This window comes from Leptodactylus fuscus, chromosome 6 (genome assembly GCF_031893055.1).
Source record: "Leptodactylus fuscus isolate aLepFus1 chromosome 6, aLepFus1.hap2, whole genome shotgun sequence".
Taxonomy (NCBI): Eukaryota; Metazoa; Chordata; class Amphibia; order Anura; family Leptodactylidae; genus Leptodactylus; species Leptodactylus fuscus.
The window spans coordinates 92488341-92510054 of NC_134270.1; the positions used below are offsets into that span (position 1 = coordinate 92488341).

Genomic DNA, 21714 nt, shown 5'->3' on the forward strand with positions numbered 1-21714 from the left:
ACCTGGATGTGGCTATAGTTACATTCAGTCCCCAATATGCCTGGTCTTTGGCTATTCTAAAAAGAAATTTAACTGGGTCCATTGCTATTTTATCAAATTCACAATGGCCTAGTTGGGTATGGGTTTGAACTTGCTGTATCATACCAATGCTTCATGAACTGTTTTAACGTCAATGGGATGCTTTCCTTTTTTCTAACCATTGCAAATGGGACTATACAGGGGTGCCCATCACCTAAAGTGCCATTGCAATGAACCATTTAGCATTCACGCTCTACATTTCTTCTGACATTTCAAGGATTCAGATTATCAAAAAGAATCATATATTGGCCTTGTACACAATATGATTAGTGTTTATCACAAATCTGACAATTCCCTCTCAGTCCTTAACAGGGATTCCATTTCTGTGGTCTGGTGAGTGACTTCAAGGTGGGCTAATCTATGACTGAAGCCTTGAACATTACTCTACCTAGCTGACCAACTAAAAAAAAACACTTTTTCACCTTCAACTGGAAAACCAGATCTTTTCAATATTTAGAAATCCATATTATCTCATATTTCTCAGAGTATTCCACAATAAATCTACCTTTTACAAAGATCGACTCAGGACTTCAAATCTTACAATCACCCTCTCCTCTCATGGTTTGCGGTCAAGATGGATATCCTGACACTAGTTATCTTTTCCAGACAGAACCATTTCATATTCCTAATACTTTTGTCAAAAACTCACATGGAGCCATCAAGAGTTTTGTATGATCTCAGTAATAGGAACCTAGAATGCAAAACACTTAAAGGGGGAGCTTCTCTGACAGACTTGCTCCACAATGGAGACTGCTGTGGTCCGATCTTAGACTCCGCCTCCTCACAGACGAGCCTCCGGCAGAACCAGCTTTGATTGGCCGAAAGCTGTACACTGTATAGCATTCGGCCAATCAACGCTGGTCAATGCATTTCTATGAGAAGAAGTCAGCTCCCGCATAACTGAAAGCTGCCAGCTCTCCCGACTAGCAAAGAAGAGCCTGCTGCAGAACCAGCGTTGATTAACCGAATGCTATACACTGTATAGCATTCGGCCAATCAATGCTGGTTCTGAATCGAATCTTTACTGTGAATAGGAGTAGTATTCGAACGAGTACGAGTATTTCGAATACCATAGTATTCTATTAAATACCTACTCGATCGAATACTACTCGTTCATCTGTATACAAGATGATATGAGGGAAAATATTGTTGCCATTGAATGCCACCAATAAAATACTCTAACAAATGGTGGCTGATAAATCTAATGATCCCAAACAGAACTCTCTCTTCGTTTAACTAAGCCCAACTTTAGAATTACTGCCAATACACATTTTTCTGCATGGTTTCTTAGGATTCAGGGCAACTTTGAGACAGCTCTACAGAGAACAGTATTCAGTTACACTGTATCCCTACTTTAAAAAAATCCTTTTGAATTGCGTACTAGCTTGGCTTCTTGCATGCACAAGTTCTTGGGAAAAAAGAACTGCTTTGGCACTGAGCTGTTGTTACCTGAAGTCTACCTTGGGGTGGCAGACCTGAGCTGGCATTACAACAGTGAGGTTAGCAATATGTTATACAGTTTATTGCTTTCTAGTGACTACCTCGACTCAGTATAATGCTCCCTTGTGGTTCCCAATAAATATAATGCTTCTCAGTGGCCTCACACACAGTGTAATGCTTCCCAGTGGGCCTTCCACACAATATAGTGCTCTCCAGTGGCTCCCAAACACTAAGATGCTCCTCAGTTGCCTCACACACAGTACAATGCTCCTCCCCCCCCCACACACACACACACACAGTATAACGCAGAACAGAACAGAACAAAACAGAAAAGCTTTTTCCTTGGCACCATTTCACCATTTGCAAAGTCTTATTTACATTGAAGAGCCTGGAGAGCCCTGATACGTAGAACTGACAAGAAGAATGTTATAGAAAAGACTCACGTTATAGAAAGACTCACCAATCAGAAACCCAAGAAATCTAGTTGACAACATCTGTAGGAGCTGTAGCATCATGTTGGATGTTTGTCACTATAGAATGTTCCCATTCACTCAAAGATCTTCATGTTAAAGGTAAAATATTATACTAGAAATCCAAAGGAGTTGCCATTTACCTGAAAAGATCTCATTGTAACTCGATGCACCATCAGCTACAATTGACAAGAACAAAGTGGCAACTTGTAATAGATTGAAAGGATTTCAATGCAGCTATAGCAACATCCTTTCTAATGGTAATGAGACCATGCTTAGAAGACAACAAAGTGATCCCGCAGGGAAAGTGCGACCAGCGATGGGCTAGAGCAGGGGTAGGGAACGTACGGCTCTCCAGCTGTTGCAAAACTACAACTCCCAGCATGCATACTGGCTCTGCTGTTCTGGGAACTCCCATGGAAGTGAATGGAGCATGCTGGGAGTTGTAGTTTCACAGCAGCTGGAGAGCCAAAGGTTCCCTACCCCTGGGCTAGAGTAACAAGCAGGAGATGATCTAGAGAATGAGGAGGGATTGTGCTGGAGGAGGGAGAGGCAAACCAGACCTGAAGATCACTTAACCACAGATTTGGCATATTCCTTTTTCAGATCCTACTAATATTATAAGTGTGAAAGTTTGTGTGTTTGGATGTTTGGATGTTTGTGAGTTTGGATGTTTGTTCCTCAATCACGCTAAAACGCCTGGACGGATTTGCGTGCAATTTTCCACAAACATAGTTTTCCCTTAGGATTGAGTCACAGGCTACTTTTGGTGCCACTAAACAACATGGCTTCCTAGCAGGAGACTCACAAAAGCAGGACTCCTAGCCCCAGCTATAGACTCACATACACTGCCTGGCATTTCCTGCCTCAACCTGCCTGCACACTCCTTACTGTCACCTCAGGAGTAGACCTCACTCTACTCACTCACATAACACATCACATTGTCTGTATCACTACATACACAACACATCACATTGTCTGTATCACTACATACACACTCACACACACTGCCTGGCATTTCCTGCCTCAACCTGCCTGCACACTCCTTACTGTCACCTCAGGAGTAGCCCTCACTCTACTCACTCACATGTTACATATAACTTTCCACTATATAACACATCACATTGTCTGTATCACGACATACACAATACAACACATCACATTGTCTGACACAATACAACACATCACATTGTCTGTATCACGACATACACAATACAACACATCACATTGTCTGACACAATACAACACATCACATTGTCTGACACAATACAACACATCACATTGTCTGTATCACGACATACACAATATAACACATCACATCACATTTGCTAGCCCACCAAACTTTTTAAAGCACTTTTACAGTTTCACACGTCTGTGTCCGCCCAATTCTCAAATCACCGGAGACGAAGTCGCGGGTAAAAGCTAGTCTAATATAATTTAGCAAAAGCATTGAGAAAATAGTAAGGAGGAGAAGTGCCATAGATGGACTATAGCAGCAGATTAGGTTTATGTTCCAAAACAAAACCACAACAAAAACTGTCATGTGTCTGAACTGGCAAAGTGATTACAGAACAGTTTGGGTAAATCTATAGGCATACAATATCATTTATAGTTACTGTGTCTTCACACGATTATCCGCTATACCCTACTACACTATTCTGGAGAGTAAATAAAGTAAAAAGAAAAGAATATACTTGTTTAGTGCACACTGATAGACAGACAGAGCAGTAGCTTACAGGTGGTAGAGGTGTAACTTTACATGACGTAGCAGATTTATATTTCATTTAGGGTCTGTGGAAAGTTGGGCGATAATTACTGCCCAGCATCTAATAGAAGATAAAGAAAAAAACAGACCAAGTGAGAAAACACAGATGAATAAATACAGATTTATCTAATCTATGACTTCACACTTGTCCTCTGTTGAAGTAGCACTTTTTCTCTATGCATGTTTCGTGCGGAAACCACATGGACCCATTATAGTTTATGGGGTCCATGGGTTTCCTTAGGTAACCGCTTTTTAATGAGTATAGGTTTCCATTTGGGGGGGGGAGGGGGGAGGTCTCCAAGCAGAATCCCTGAACAGAAACCCGAACACAAAATGTGAACCGGGCCATAGTGTGTCTGCAGCACGCACTCATGAACGCATATGGGCTCCATCACTAATATGAAATATGACAGTGTCACAACACTATTTAAAAGCATTTATATCTGCTCCTTTAACATGTTTTCAACACATCATAATGTAATCATAATTATTGATGATGACAAAAGAGGTTATAATGGCTCCAATGTAACTCACATAACAATACACTTTAAAGCAGGGGTCCTCAAACTTTTTAAACAGTGGGCCAGTTCACTGTCCCTCGGACCATTGGAGGGCCGAAATATAGTTTAAAGGGATTCTACCATTAAAATGACATTTTTTCTCGATAACACGTAGGAATGGCCTTAAGAAAGGCTATTCTTCTCCTACCTTTAGAGGTCTTTATTAAGGCTATTCCTATGTGTTATTGAGAAAAAAAGGAGATGAATGCAACCGTGCGGTGGAGGGGGACACTCAATTTTCAATCTCAGGGGGCAATCACACTTGTGCTCGGTGTGTGGTGTATGCATTCCGTTGGGTTTCCATCTTCAGTCCCAGTGAAACTGAACAGGGGACGGAAACCCGGCAGTCACCTTTATAACCCATGCAATTGAATGGGTTTATAAATGTGACCACCAGTATCCGCCTGTGGCCTGTCCACGGGGAAACCGTTTTTTTTTAGCCGGACACAAATTCAGACATGCAGGACTTTGTGTCCGGCTTTAAAAAAATGGTTTCCCCGCAGACAGGCCACAGGCGGACACTGGTAGTCACCTTTACAAACCCATTCAATTGAATGAGCTTTAAAGGTGACTGTCAGGTTTCCGTCCCCTGTTCAGTTTCACTGGGACTGAAGATGGAAACCCGACGGAATACTATACACCAGACACCGAGCACAAGTGTGAACGCCCTCTGAGGTGTTATTTATCCTACAGTAAGATATTATACTGCTTACTTCAGGGGGCACAGGTAGGGTCCGTCCAGGAAGGCAGCAGGCACTAAACCTGACCAGTGAGACCACTGCTGAGCGGCACAGAAAACTGTAGTACGGTAGTGGCTTTGCTTACTGTAATTTGGGCTGCGTCAGGTCACATTGCTAGGATGACCTGACTGACGAAGTGACGGAGGGGCACAGTTGACTATATTGGGCCAGGCCATGGAGACGGCGCGCTTCACTTTACCACACTCCTGATGTCTGTGCGACCTGCTCTGCCTCTGATGTCCACCTGTCACATCGCATGTATGCGATGTAAGGAGGGTACCGGAGGCAGATCAGGCCACGCAGACATAAGGAGCGGTGCCTCCTGTATCCTCCTTACATCGCATACAAGCGATGTGGCAGGAGGACACAAGCGGACACCGGAAGCAGCGCAGGTCGCACAGACATCAGGAGTGGTGTCCTCCAATATGTAAAGTGAAGTGCGCTCCATGGCCTGACCCGATCTCCCCTGGAGCTTCATTATAAATGCACGCCTACCGGCGTTGTCGGTGGGCCGGACAGAAGTGCTTGGCGGGCCGCAGTTTGAGGACCCCTGCTTTAAAGGGATTCTACCATTAAAACACAAATTAGTTCTCTCACAGCACTGGGGGCGGGCCTCAGCACTCAAACAGCACTGGGGGCGTCCCCAATGCTGCAAGAGAACTCTCTCCAGCCTCACGCAGAGCCGACTGCAAATGCTAGCAGCCATTTTTTTGTCACCGCTTACTGCGCATGCTCGCGTAAGCAGCCACAAAAAATGGCCGCTGGCATTTGCAGTCAGCTCTGTGTGAGGCCCAATGGCAGAGCTGACTGCGCAGGTGTCGAAGTGTGACCCCAGCTGGAAGAAGACGAGTGAAGAGGTGGTTGCTAAAGAAGATGGAGGCGTCGCTGGAGAGAGTTCTCTTGCAGCATTGGGGACGCGCCAGTGCTGTTTGAGCGCTGAGACCTGCCCCCAGTGCTGCGAGAAAATTCATTTTCATACCGACAAAAACCGGGATTTTAACCGAAAGGCAGAGCAGAGACGTCTTCTAAAGGCAGGAGAAGAATAGCCTTTCTTCAGGCTATTCCGATGTGTTAACGAGAAGAATAAGTGTTTTAATGGTAGAACCCCTTTAATAAACCACAACAAGGATCTATTTTCTCAAAGTTTAATCTATCCCACAGGGTCTACCAAAATATAAAACATTTCCCATACGTCATAGATTTTAGACTCGTGGGTCAAACCTAGATGGCAGGTGGTAAATAGAAGCTTTCTAGAAAAGTTTAGAAGCAGAATATCTGTTCGAAAAGGAAAAGGACAGACCTGTTTGTCTTGTATACAAGCAAATGTAGCTGTAACCAATAAATACAACATAAGAAGACACTATGAAACAAAACACCATGACAAATACAAGGACCTGGACATAGCATAATTGTGCCATAAAGTAGAGGAGATGAAAAGAAGTTTGGTTTCATGACAGACTATGTTCACAAAAGCCATATCACAAAGTGAGGCTGCTGTAAAGCCAAGTTTTATTGTCACAGCAGAGATTGCAAAATCATCCCAGTCCTTTAATGAAAGTTTGTTAAAAAGTGCATAGTGGAAGTCTGTGATGTTGTGTGCCCAGATAAAAGGCGATTTGAAATGTAAGCCTTAGCAGAAACACAGTAGCTGATCATGCATGTGATCTTACCACAAATCTACAAAAAAAACCAAAAAAAAACCAAAAGAACTTGATAGTCTTCAGTAGTTGATACCTTTTTAATGGCTAACTCATAATGATGACAAATTACGATGTTTCGGAACGCTTCGGCTCCTTTCTCAAGTAAATTTAAAACATTTCTGAAGGATGCATATTTATATACAAAGAGGGCACATAGGGAAAGAATTCCAGGAGGAAGGGGGGGGGGGGGTTTGTTAGTAATTGGTAGAGACATTGTAAACACTTACAGGTCCTTATCAGTTCACAGGTTCCTGTAAAGTGACATAAAACCATGTGACAAATTTAACCCCCTCTCCAGTGTTTGAAGCAGGGTCATAAATTTACACTCATGAATGCGTCGTTCTCTCTTTGATCTGAAATTCCCTCCTACAACCAAAACTTTCATGTGATCGGTGATATTATGATCCTCATTGCAGAAATATTTTGATACGGGGAGGTCCATTCTTCGTTCTTTAATTGTATGGAGATGTGAGTTCATACGCATTCTAAGTTGCTGTCCGGTCTCTCCAACATACAGATTATCGGTGGAACATTTGATGCAAATTATTAAATACACTACATTGGGTGTGCTGCAGGTGAACGTTCCTGGGACATTTGGTATCTCTATTCTGTCCGTCGTCAGTATGTGGAGACAGGTTTTGCAACGTTTCTGTCCGCATGGAAATGTTTCTGTGTTGGTTGGAGGTAACAGTGAGCTGCTGACAACCATATTCCTGAGGTTTGGTGACTGTCTGTAGCACAGTCAGATTCGGTTCAGATGCGACTGTGAAATAGAGAGGGATAGACGTTCTGCCAGGGTTAGCTAAGAATTAACATTATTTAGGCAGGAATCTTACATCAACAGCTCTTATAAGAGCTAAACTTAGATCTACCACTGCTTGAAGATTGTATATACACTATCTGTATATACAATCTTTTTGCAACTAATTTTCCCAAAAGCCCTTGTAGGGCTCCAACTCCATAGCACCTTTTCCCCCAATCTACCATTCCCATCTCCTGTCCTATACCTGTTGTAAGCTAGGTGTATACTTGCTATACAGTACGCTTGTATACATCTAACATACATAGGTTTGTGCGCCCAATATACCTTTCCCATCTCCTGTTCTCTAACTGTTGTACACTAGGTGTATACTTGCTATATAGTATGCTTGTATACATCTAACATACAGAGGATTTTGGGCTCTCTATACCTTGCCCATCTCCAGTTATTTACGTGTTTTAAGATCAGTATATACTTCTAAGATACAGAGTATTTTGGGCTCTATACCTTGCCCATCTCCTGTTATATACCAGAAATGCACAAGGCAAGCAGAAAGGGATGAGGACGGGAGCGTGGAAATGCAGCTGGGGACTAAGGCCGCGGTCTAGCTACTGCGGATCCAATGCCTACTGGTGAGGGGGAGCCAGCATTGCGCTCATCCACAATCACTGGCTTGATGGCAACGTTAAGCAGGGTGCAGGGTACAACACTGACGAGGCCCAAGCACCAGAAACAGGTGTTACAATGGCTAGCGGATAATGCTTCCAGCTGCATTTCCACTAGCCACTACTTCCAGTCGTGTTCCTACCCACATCACACACACATAAACAATGACAGGTAAGGGTCGGTGCTGTTTGATTTCCCCTTTGCCTATGCCATCTGTGGTTGTCATGGGCAACGTGATTTAAAGGAGTGCATTTAATGTTTATTAGGTTAAAATTTGTCTTTCTGCCCATACTAATATAGTGGAAAGAAGGTTTTCAAGTATTTTTCCACTTTCCAAAGAGGTTATATTGAGTTTGGAGTGTCTAGTTGATAGGCTGTGATAGTGGGGTAATACTGTGACTTGGGCATGTTAGATGCACCCAGACATGCTTCCCCTGCTGTCCCAGTTGCATTCCAGAGGTGTTGGCATCATTTCCTGAGGTGTCATTGTGGACTTGGTAACTCCAATTGGTCGAATTTTGATTTCCCTGAAACAAGCATTTTTTTCCCATAGACTATAATGGGATTCGATATTCGATCGAACAGTCGAATATTGAGGTCTACTCGCTCATCTCTATTTGAGACCAATTATTCTATTTGATGAAGATGAATAAAACAGTATCAGACACCTAATAGGTGGTCTCTCCTTAAAGAGTGACATTATCCCCATAATCTGGTCTCTCAGCCTCTCACTTCTACCAAGTCAGTTCTCTCTATGCTGTGCTGACGAGGTCCAACCAGACCGAAACGGCCGTCCGTAGCTGAGAAACTGACTTGGTAAAAATCCCACATTATGCAGTAAAGGCTTCTGGGAAAGTCGGGCATGATGTTCAGGGTGCTTCCTATAGAGGGCGGCATAAGAGAGGCACTGTCTCCCTATTTACATCTTGGTACACAGATTTGCATATTCCTCCCATGAGGACAATCATCAGTTTCCATATGTTTTTAATATCTGTTAAACTGATTATCAAATTGTGATTTGACTAGACCCTTAGAAATCTGCTCCGGACCTAACCAGTGTGGAGATCCTAAATCTCTGCAGCTTGTAAACTCTGTGTTGTGTAGCGAAACATTCTGGGCACCCTGTTGTCCTGATGCCCATGGAAACAGCAGTCCAGCATGTAATGAAGATGTCCACTATGTCTCAGAGACAAGGCTCCTGAGCTCAGCAAAAGTTCTGTTGGCACCTTGGAAATATGCCCACTCCCCCAAGAGTTAAAGAGGTCTCCCCTCTTCCAGGAGAGTTAGCAAGTTTGCATAAGGGGGGGTTCTCTATACTGAGACAATGGAAAACAAGGGGCCTATAACTTCCTTTAGCACAAGAGCTTTCAGCTGTCTATGTTTGCCCCTGAATCTCTAACACTATTATTGTAGAATTCCTTCTCATTGCACAGTAGGAGAGGTAGGAAAGTGCAGGACAGGTCACATCCGCAGTGACCACGTGACAGGATCTTTGCGCACGCAGACCTCGGATCATTCCGGATCTTTAGATGCTCGTGTAATGTTTTCGGCCGGACGTTATTTTCGGTGACACCTCTACGCTGCGTTCTAGCGCGCTGTAAATTACCGTGCAATACTGAGGAGACTTGTTGACAAATGCTATGGAGAATAGCTCAGACTGCAGCAGCCGGGAGCGGACCCGGCGCTATCTGGAGGGGCTGCAGCTCATGAAACAGGGGGCTGAGGCTCGGGTGTACCGGGGAATCTTCTTAGGAAAGGCAGCTGTCGTGAAGGAGAGATTTCCTAAGACTTATAGACATCCTGCACTAGACGAGAAGCTGACACACAGGCGGGTCGCACAAGAGGTGCGCTCTATCCTCAGGTGCAGGAAGGCAGGTGAGCAGGCGTAAGCTAGGATGGAAGATTCTGTAGTCCCGGCCGGAGTGGCCTGCGCATGTGTCGGCCTATCCAGTAATGCCACTGTCCATACAAACGATGGGCTTATAAAATACCTGCATTGCTCTCTCACATTCAGAAGTAAATAAAGGAGCATTGACTTATGGTGGCAAGTGGGAGATGGAGGACGTTGATCTGCCTCACAAAGTGGAGGCTCCAAAAGATCACTGACATGGTGACAAATGGGAGTATGGAACAGATACAGGGATCCTATCAGTCAGACACAATTTTTTGTAGGTACCACATCGGAATAGCCTTAAGAAAGGCTATTCTTCTCCTACCTTTCGTTGTCTTCTCCGCGCTGCCATTCGCCTACAATCCCGGTTCTTGTCGGTATGTAAATGATCTCTCGCAGCACTGGGCGCGGGCCCCAGCAATCAGACAGCACTGGGGGCGTCCCAATGCTGCAAGAGAACTCTCTCCTGCGCCGCCCCCTCTTCTTCAGCAGCGTCATCTTCAGCCTCTACTTCCGGCGGTGGCTTTTAACTTCTAAGGCCTTGGGCAGAGCAGACTGCGCATGCCCACAGACCAGCCGTTTGCACAGTATTGGAATGCTGTGCTCATAGCACAGAGGGCAGGCCTTTATTAGCATAAAGAAGAAAAATTCTAAAATGGTGGCACGGCTTTTTCACGCTATATTCTGAGCTTGAAATTTATTTACTTTTTTTGTCCTTTGGTGACCTCTTCTAACCAACACTTTTAGTTTAATGTTGTTCTCTTGTCTTTGTCTATCAGGAATTGCTGCCCCCATGGTCTATTTTGTTGATTATATTTCTAACTGCATCTACTTGGAGGATATAGAAGAATCGATCACTGTTCGGGACTTTATAATGACTGCGCAAGAACATGGCAGCAGCCTCTACTGTCTAGCAGAAAGGATTGGTCAGGTATTGGCACAGATGCACGATGAGGACGTCATCCATGGTGACCTGACTACCTCCAACATGCTCCTGCGGCTACCGCATCCAAGCCTGAATCTGGTGCTGATTGATTTTGGTCTGAGCTTTATTTCAGCTCTTCCAGAAGATAAAGGTGTTGATCTCTATGTCCTAGAAAAAGCTTTTCACAGCACGCACCCCAATACAGAAGACGTGTTTAACACTCTGCTCAAAAGCTACACAGTCGCCTCCAAGAAATCTGGCCTTGTCATCAAGAAACTGGATGAAGTCAGGTTGAGGGGCAGGAAGAGGTCCATGGTCGGGTAGATAAAGCTGATGTGTATAATAAAGCTGCTTTTTGTGGACATGTTTTGGACTCTTGATAGGTGAACTTGCAATTTTTTAACAAAAAAAAAATATAATTGAATCTTGACTATTTTTTATACCATTGTGACAAACTGAAGTGTTTCATTGTCCAGTAGGGATATGTAAGATGGTGTAGACCAAGGGTGCCCAATACGTCGATCGCGATCTACTGGTAGATCGCAAAGTAAGTATGGGTCGATCGCGGGTTGCAGGTATCCCCAGTGTCTGCTTGTTCACAGTGCAGGCTGAGAGTCATCTACGGACACTGGCAGGCGGGGCTGCCGCAGCCCCAGCCTGCCAGTGTCCAGAGATAACTCTCAGCCTGCACTGTGAACAAGCAGACAGCGGAGATCCCTGGGCAGCCACAGAACGCCGCTGTCTCCTGCTGTCACGATCCGCCTGGCCCCGCCCACATGCCCAGTCCTGCCCACAGACATGCCCACCCACAAGCCCACCCAGTCTTGCCACAGGCCCGGCCCCGCCCTAGTAGATCTTTTGCCTTGGTCAGCTAATAAAGTAGCTCACACGCTGAAAAAGTGTGAGCACCCCTGGTGTAGATGGTCTGCTATCTATAGCATAGACAACTATGATATAAAAGGCAATAGAGTAGGTCCTGAAAAGTCTTAAGTTCTCAGGTTATGGTTAAATTTCTAAAAGAATAGAAATAAAGAAATAAAAAGGAGCCAAGAAAAAAAACATGTTTTTTTTTTTTTTCTTTCCTTTTTAAAAGCCGCTTTATTGTCTTCATATCCATGGGGGGAATAGCGTATTGTGTTGATTCTTGGTATTAGTTCCATGGGAGGTTCTATTAACATTTGATAAGTGATGTATTGGATCACTTTCTTACATTAAAAGCCAATTGGTGGGCACTCTTATAAGTCTGGGTTCACAGTACTTTTGAATAATGTGTCTGTTTTTTTTTAACTGTTCCGTTTAATGGATCAATTAACTGATGATAGTGTTTCCATTTTTATACTGTCTGTTTTTTTTGTTTTGGTTCTGCTTTCTGAGCATGCGCAGAAAAGGAAAATGAACACAAAATAACGGACAGTAACTGATGGTTCTCCGTTACTATCTGTTAGAAGTCCATTGCCCATAGACTTCAATCGTAAAAAAATAAAAATAATAATATAACGGACACTTGCTGTCCTTTTTTTTTTTTTCTAATGGCCTGCATGTAGGATTGTTTTTGTCCATTGGAAAAAAACTGACTTCTCATGGATTGGGTGTAAAAGAACATTAACGGACACAAGGGGGAAGGGGGGACTGAGTGCTGGGAGCAGCTCCGAGCTGTGTATGTATCTGCCACAAACAAGCAACGGAGCTCCTCAGCTAGGGGAGGGGGGAGGTGAGAGCTCTGGGATTTCTGAGCTCTTATTTCCTGCTCTTCCACTTATCAGTCAGTTTAATTGAATTTGGCTGAGATAGGGAGCCCGGTACCTCTGTATGTATTACAAACTGACTCAAATCCAGCTCTGCTACATCAGCTTCTACATCAGCTTCATACTGTGGTAATTCATTTACAACCAATCCCTCATTACTCACTGCAAACATAGCAGAGCAAGTGAAACCCCGCCCACCAATGTGCCGAGAAAACCAGGAAGTGAAGAGAGCACACAGCATGCAAGTTGGTGAACAAGCGTGATGGGAATACGCCTTTAATGTGAGGGACATGATGGGGTTAACTGCTATTAACATGAGGCACATGGAGTTACTAAGCTGTAATACACATGAGTAGACTTTTTATCTGGAATGGTGGATAAAATTATGGACTATTACATTTCAATGGAGCCATACATATAGATGTCGTCGCTTTTGTAGCTGTGTGTCTAGGCCTGCAACTTATGGAGCAGGTCCTATATGTGTCCTATACCTGTCCTAGGTGTGTCTGCATTTGCAGCCCTATCAATTCATTTTTAATGTAAAGATCGGTGATCAGTTAGGCCCCGTTCCCACGGAGTAACGAGCCGCTCATTCTGACACGTAAACATATGTCAGAGTGAGCGCTTCAAAGCAGAATCCCATTGACTTCAATAGGTTCCGTTGAACGCATGTAACACATTGAAATCAATGGGATAAAAAGCCTCCCTTTGATTTCAATGTAACGCGCGTAAGACGGAACCCATTGAAGTCAATGAGATTCTGTTTTGAAGTGCTCACTTTGACACGTGTTCACGTGTCAGAGTGAGCGGCGCGTTACTCCGTGGGAACGGGGCCTTAATGTAATTTTATTGGTATCTATTTTAATTTTTGAAATTTTCCAGTAGCTGCTGCATTTCGGCTGATCCGAACAGTGTTCGCTCATCTCTAGTAATAATTAATGTCCTGGCTGCTTGGGCCTTATAACGCAAATGGATGTACTATTATGTCCCTGGCTGGCCACTCAGCTGTAAGTTATCTATTATTTAATACCTGCTTAATTGACCACGGTAGGAGTTCAGCTCATTGGATGCTGTGTCAAACATGAAAACAATTAATACACAAAATACCCCTTTTATATATAAAATGAATTATATATATATACCCTAAAAATGTATCAAGGGCACTATTCCAACATCTTTTCAGTTGTTCTGTGTCTCACAAATGTTCTGTGTAATCTAAACACCTCAAACTTCGATTCGTCTGTCCATGACACTTTTTCCAATCTTCCTCTGTCGAATGTCTGTGTTCTTTTGCCCATACTAGTCGGTTCCTAAAGTTGGACAGCACATCCTATATTGGCCTGATGAAGATGCCGGTAAGGCATCGAAACGCGTAGCCACCCTCTGCCTGTTTTTTGGAACCAATAAATGAATATTAATTTATTTAAATTTTGGTTTCCTTGGACTCCATCCAGTGGCGCTCCCATTCCATCCCCGTTTTCTCTATTCCCATACTCTGGTTAGAGCCTGTTTGTGTTGTCCTCTGAAGGGAGTAGTACACACCATGGTAGGAAATCTTCAGTTTCTTGTCAAATTCTCGCTTGAAATGGCCTTCATTTCTAAGAACAAGAATAGACTGTCGAGTTTCACATGAAAGTTCTGTTTTTTTCTGGCCATTTTGAGAGTTTAATCGAACCAACAAATGCAATGCTCCAGATTCTCAACTAGCTCAAAGGAAGGTCAGTTTTATAGCTTCTCTAACCAGCAAAACTGTTTTCAGCTGTGCTAACTTACTTGTACAAGGGTTTTCAGATTTTAATGTACAGCATCGCCGCGCTCCTGGCAGGAGCGTGGCGATGCTGTGGGCCCCGGCACCCGCCGCGGTGTCTGGATGCCGGGTCCGGATGCCGGGCTGTAAACGTAATGGCGCTGCTCTGCAGAGCGGTCGCCATAGAAACCAGCACCTCCGCTGTAATGCTTACAGCAGAGATGCTGAAGCTTATGCCTGCGATCTCTGATTGTAGGCATAAGCTATGGTATCTCCGCTATAAGTGTTACAGTGGAGGTGCCCTCCAGAGATGTCCTCCCCCCTCCGGCCTGCCCCATACCTTTAAAGTTGCAGGCCGGCTCCTGCGCAGCGAGCTCGCAGGAGCCGACCTGTTCCAATGACAGATTGGAGCCTAATGAAGGCTCCCAGCCTGTCATCGCTATATTACTATTACGGCTGGTCTATGACCAGCCGTAATAGTAATGTAGAGATTCTCCCATAGACGGCAATACACTTGTATTGCCGTCTATGGAACTTGCAATCAAATGACTGCAGGTTCAAGTCCCCCAGGGGGGCTAAAAAAAGTTTTAAAAAAATATAATAAAAAATAAAATAAATAAAAGTTCACAGCGGGTTCACACCAGCACCTGATCTCAGTTATGCAGGTTTCCGTTTTCTGTCAGCAGAAGACAGAAACCGACATTCAGTGTCTGTGGGTGAGCCGTCTTCTGCTGCCCATGGCGAAACCGTTTTTTTTTTTTTGTTTTGTTTTTTACTGGACACAAAGTCCTGTATGTCCGATTAAAAAAAAAAAAAAAAACGGTTTCAATGCGGAGAGCAGAAGACGCTCACCGGCAGACACTTTTCAAACCCATGAATGTTTCTCGGGCAGGAAACGGAAACCTGCATAACTGAGATTGGGCGCTGGTGTGAACCTGCCCTCAAAGTAGAAAATGACTGTGAAACACATACACATTAGGTATCCCTGTGTCTGACAGTGCCCGGTCTACTGAATATAGGGGATCTGGAGTGCTTCTATTCCGTCGGGAAGGGGTTAATAGGCGCACTGCAGATACCCTATATTCAGCCAGGCTGAATTCCAAGTGGGGGTAAAAAACCCAGTCCTCAAGCTCAGGGAAGGGGCAGACAGACAACCAAAACACCCCCTCCCCTTTCCCAGCACTTACTGCACCCAAGAACTCAGCCATTTTAATTTTTGAAATTTTCCAGTAGCTGCTGCATTTCCCCCTAGGCTTATACTCGAGTCAATAAGTTTTCTCAGTTTTTTGTGGTAAAATTAGGGGGGTCGGCTTATACTCGAGTATATACGGTATGTCCCCAAATGGGTTTTTGTTCTGCAAAATTAGTAATGTGTAAAATAAAAAATAAATAAATATATATATTATATATAGCATAATGATAATCATACTGACCCACTAAATAAATTACATGTTACTGATGCTGTACAGCAAAAAATTAAAAGGTAAAAAAAATATGCCAGAATTGTGTGTGAGTGTGTGTGTGGTGGTGGTGGTGGTGGGGGGGTTATCCACCAAGAAAGCATTAATAAAATGTAGTCAATAGGGATCCAAAAAAAGCATAATTACAAAATGCATCTCATACAGCAAAAAACAAGCCCTCATATGGCTAAAGCACCAGTAAAGAAAAAAAAAAAAGTAGGTTTCCCAATGTGACGGTAAAATTCACCAAATCATTAGAACACAAATGGCTGCACTACAAAAGCCACACAGCATTCCATCATATCTGCGCCCCGCTGTGTGCCCAAACTGCAGTTAATGGATAAGTACTTTATCCTACCCAGGATACTTAACCCCTTCCCGACATGCACCGTAATAGTACAGCGCATGTCGGGTCTGTAACTATGGCGACCGCCCGGGAGCCGGGCGGCCGCCATAGCCGCCAGGTGTCTACTGCTTTAAGCAGTAGACAACCAGTTCTAATGCCTCCGATCGGTCCCCGGACCGATCGGAGGCATTAACCCCTCCGGCGCCATTTTCCCGGTGGCGCATGGGCGCCGCCATTTTGCTTGTGATCGCTCCCAGGTTTGTCTGCAAATTCTTTCTTTTGCAGGTCTATGCAGCCTGCAAAAGAAAGGATGGTTTTTTGCAATGCATTAGCATTGTAATGCATTGCATTAGTGATCAGATCCCCTGGGGTTCAACACCCCTAGGGGGTCTAATAAATGCAAAAAAATGTTTTAAAAAAGTAAAAAAATATATATAAAAAATATAAAAAGTATTAAAAATTCAAATCACCCCCCCTTTCCCTAGAACACATATAAAAGTAGTTAAAAACTGTGAAACACATACATGTTAGGTATCCCCGTGTCCGAAATCGCCCGCTCTACAAATCTATAAAAATATTTTTCCTGTTCGGTAAACGCCGTAGCGGGAAAAATAGTCAAAAGTGCCACACCGCCGTTTTTTCACTGTTTTGATTCCGATAAAAATTTGAATAAAAAGTGATCAAAGCAATAGCATTTCCAGAAAATGGTAGAACTAAAAAGTACACACAGCCCCGCAAAAAAAGACGCCCTTAGCCCTTATTAGCTCAGTAAACATTTTTATGCAGGGTCATATTTTATAAATATTTCCACGTGCACAACAAAATCTGGAACAGATAAATAGATCTTGCTGTCATGCAATGGATTCTGTTTGTTAGGTTGAGACTAGAATCCTTGTTTAAGATGCAAGTCACCCCTCTAAATACATCAATGGGTGATACTATAGGATGAATAATTCCCTTTATGGGTTAGATGTAGAACTTAATGGGTCCTAGTCATCAATCAGGCTTCAGATGAGGGGCACAAAAACAACCAAAATAAACAAAATAAAAGGGAGCTAGATATTAATCCCCTCAAACCCCATACATTAGGTTAGGGCAGGAACAAAGGTTAAGCTACCTCTTAGGTAAATTGCCCAGAGCCAGTTTAAAGGATGACAAATTTGGCCTATATCATTCAGAGCCAAGTATCATCAGGGCTTGCTGGAATGGATAGACAGTCACCGGGAAATCAACAAACAGGCAGCCTGTTAAATCCCCGGGTAGTATCAAAGAAAGTGATTGGTATACATTCCAAACTGAATGCGCTCTAACAAGAGTGTTAATATGACACCTCCACGCAAATCCCAACAATCAGCCTAAATTTAACATCACAAGATAATCTATCCCTCATACTACAAATAGTTAACATAATAAAGTTCCACTTTTGCAGAGCTATTGAATTGCCAGGTAAAGTGGAATCCCCTGACATGACAAGGAATTTTTCCAGGGGTACAGTGAGCATTTTTAACCCCCAAGTGTTGCTATAATTTAATTTCCAGAAATACGCAGATGATGGTGAAAGGTGAAAATGGCAAAGCGTAAAAAGCTTTCATTCTGACACTCCATTGGATCCTTTAATTGGGATACATCATAAAACCAGCAATATATCTGCATATCCAGTTTAGGGGGATCTTCCCAATTTCCCTTTGATGAAGAATCTGTACTTCATTTCACTGGCCCTGACTCCTGTGGCAGCTCACACACGCCGTATGTGGCTTACAATACTGTGCAAGCGGCCATTTTCCCGTGGCCTGTGGCGCAGTCTGTTCTGCCCAAGGCCTAGAAGTTCCAAGCCACCGCCGGAAGAAGACGCTGAAGAGGACGCTGCTGACAAAGATGGAGGTGGCGCTGGAAAGAGTTGTCTCGCAGCATTGGGGACGCCCCCACTGCTGCTAGAGAGCTCATTTGCATACCAAGAAAAAACGGAATTGTAGGCGAACGGCAGCCCCGAGAAGACGACGGAAGGTAGGAGACAAATAGCCTTTCTTAAGGCTATCCCGACGTGGTACTTTGAAAAAATCATGTCTGAGTGATAGGATCCTTTTAATGTAGATTGTGAGCCCCATATAAGGCTTACAATGTACATTTTCCTATAAGTATGTCTTTGGAGTATGGGAGGAAATCCACGCAAACAAGGGAAGAACATACAAACTCCTTGCAGATGTATTCCTTGGCAGGATTCGAACCCAGGACTCCAGTGCTGACCACTGAACCACTGTGTTGCCCCAGTTAATGAACTTATTTTAACCCCCTAACAGTCAAATGAAAATTGCATAAAACCCTCCTGAAATTGTCACCTTATGTTAATGTAGATTTTGAATTTTGTTCAAATATTACTGCCGTACAGTACGTACATTTTAATCCTTTAGCAATCTAACACATTTTAGCCTTAAAGGGGTATTCCCATGTCCCTTGCTCACCAGTCTTCGCTGCTGTAAAGACTTCTTTCTTCCTGATTTTTGGCGTCAATTGGTGGGTGGGGTTTCATATGGAAAGCCAGCGGCGAGATGATGTCGCTTCTATGCCGCTGGTCTTGCCTGCGCGCGCCCGATGCAGCTAGGCATCGGGCATACAGTTATTTAATAAGATGGTGATACAAGTCTCCCAGCCTTCATATATCTCCCAAGTATAAATTTCAGCTCCGCTCATTCTGAATGTAAAACTCATTCAGAATGAGCGCATAAAAAGCAGCTCCCATTCATTTCTATGGGTGCTGGCATTCGCGCGCTACCCATTGAATTGAATGGGAGGCTTTTTTTTACCTATTGCTTTGAATGTGATAATGCGCGTAACTTTTGATAACATTTTAATTCTATGTAACTTTACAAGAACATGTATTTTATGCGTACACTGACAAGCAAAAGGATGGGGTATGGAGCCCATGGCTAGCTGGAGCTGGCTGAGTGCCTGGACCACCATGAATAGCGGTCAGGGAAAGCCTGGTTAATGGAAATAGATGCCTGCCGACCGGAAGTGACTGCAGGTTATTCGTTTCCTTGTCGAAATCTGCCATCAATGTGCCCATTTAGATTTGACCCTTAGCTTTCTATTGAATATTGGTTTGGTCTCCTGCCTCTGACAACTTTTTTATTCTCCAGTTTCTGATCTGCCCTGTAAATTAATTGTGGGTTGTGGTTTTGTTTCAGTTAGTGGAGCGTTTATTTCTTGCACAGTTTCTGATGGTGGTAATTCAGACGCCCAAATTCAGCTGGTCTTGCGGCTAGTGCTAGTGAAGGCGTTTGAGAGCCTGTCTCTAGCTCGCAGTGCTATGCTGGTTGTAAACAGCTTGTTCTGCTCATGGTTATCAGCTAGTTTCTGCTTCCTAGTTTTCTAGTTTCTAGGCTTAGAGAGTATGAACCTACCCATGTAAAAAATGCAGAGGATGCCAGAAGCTCACAGAGAAACCCATAAATGTTAAAGGTATTTGGGTGCACTTATTAAAGGGGTATTCCCACGTCGCATACTCACCAGTTTTCGTCGCTGTAAATTCATCTTTCTTCCGGCTTTGTTGCTTCATTGGTGGGCGGGGTTACATATGCAAAGCCAGCGGCGAGATGCCGCTGGCCCTGTGTACACGCTCATAGACCAGTCTAGCCTTCACAATGCGAATACAGACCCGGCATCCGCCTCTCTCTATTACAGTGGATGCCGGGTCTGTATTGCATTGTGAAGGCTAGACTGGTCTCACCATCTAGGAGCGTGCACGCAGGGCACCGCCGCTGGCTTTGCATACAGTCCTATGAAAAAGTTTGGGCACCCCTATTAATCTTAATCATTTTTAGTTCTAAATATTTTGGTGTTTGCAGCAGCCATTTCAGTTTGATATATCTAATAACTGATGGACACAGTAATATTTCAGGATTGAAATGAGGTTTATTGTACTAACAGAAAATGTGCAATATGCATTAAACCAAAATTTGACCGGTGCAAAAGTATGGGCACCTCAACAGAAAAGTGACATTAATATTTAGTAGATCCTCCTTTTGCAAAGATAACAGCCTCTAGTTGCTTCCTGTAGCTTTTAATCAGTTCCTGGATCCTGGATAAAGGTATTTTGGACAAACAATTCAAGTTCAGTTAAGTTAGATGGTCGCCGAGCATGGACAGCCCGCTTCAAATCATCCCACAGATGTTCAATGATATTCAGGTCTGGGGACTGGGATGGCCATTCCAGAACATTGTAATTGTTCCTCTGCATGAATGCCTGAGTTGATTTGGAGCAGTGTTTTGGATCATTGTCTTGCTGAAATATCCATCCCCGGCGTAACTTCAACTTTGTCACTGATTCTTGAACATTATTCTCAAGAATCAGCTGATACTGAGTGGAATCCATGCGACCCTCAACTTTAACAAGATTCCCGGTGCCGGCATTGGCCACACAGCCCCAAAGCATGATGGAACCTCCACCAAATTTTACAGTGGGTAGCAAGTGTTTTTCTTGGAATGCTGTTTCTTTTTGGACACCATGCATAACGCCTTTTTTTATAACCAAACAACTCAATCTTTGTTTCCAAAATGAAGTTGGCTTGTCCAAATGTGCTTTTGCATACCTCAGGCAACTCTATTTGTGGCGTACGGCAAGAAACGGCTTCTTTCTCGTCACTCTCCCATACAGCTTCTCCTTGTGCAAAGTGCGCTGTATTGCTGACTGATGCACAGTGACACCATCTGCAGCAAGATGATGCTGCAGCTCTTTGGAGGTGGTCTGTGGATTGTCCTTGACTGTTCTCACCATTCTTCTTCTCTGCCTTTCTGATATTTTTCTTGGCCTGCCACTTCTAGGCTTAACAAGAACTGTCCCTGTGGTCTTCCATTTCCTTACTATGTTCCTCACAGTGGAAACTGACAGGTTAAATCTCTGTGACAACGTTTTGTATCCTTCCCCTGAACAACTATGTTGAACAATCTTTGTTTTCAGATCATTTGAGAGCGGGCTGTCCATGTTCGGCGACCATCAAACTTAACTGAACTTGAATTGTTTTGTAGAAAGAAATGGTCCAAAATACCTTCATCCAGGATCCAGGAACTGATTAAAAGCTACAGGAAGCGACTAGAGGCTGTTATCTTTGCAAAAGGAGGATCTACTAAATATTAATGTCACTTTTCTGTTGAGGTGCCCATACTTTTGCACCGATCAAATTTTGGTTTAATGCATATTGCGCATTTTCTGTTAGTACAATAAACCTCATTTCAATCCTGAAATATTACTGTGTCCATCAGTTATTAGATATATCAAACTGAAATGGCTGCTGCAAACACCAAAATACTTAGAACTAAAAATGATTAAGATTAATAGGGGTGCCCAAACTTTTTCATAGGACTGTATGTGAATACAGACCCAGCATCCGCTGTAATAGAGAGGCGGATGCCGGGGAGTGTAGA

General features: G+C 43.5%; 1 protein-coding gene across 1 annotated transcript; it reads left to right on the top strand.

Annotated features, from left to right (window-relative positions):
- Window positions 1–9721: 9721 nt before the first annotated feature.
- On the top strand, window positions 9722–12154 carry TP53RK (TP53 regulating kinase). The gene is made up of 2 exons (XM_075278606.1): window positions 9722–10054; window positions 10850–12154. The coding sequence occupies exons 1-2, from the start codon at window positions 9820–9822 to the stop codon at window positions 11317–11319; spliced, it is 705 nt and encodes a 234-aa protein (XP_075134707.1). The 5' UTR covers window positions 9722–9819; the 3' UTR covers window positions 11320–12154.
- Window positions 12155–21714: the final 9560 nt, after the last annotated feature.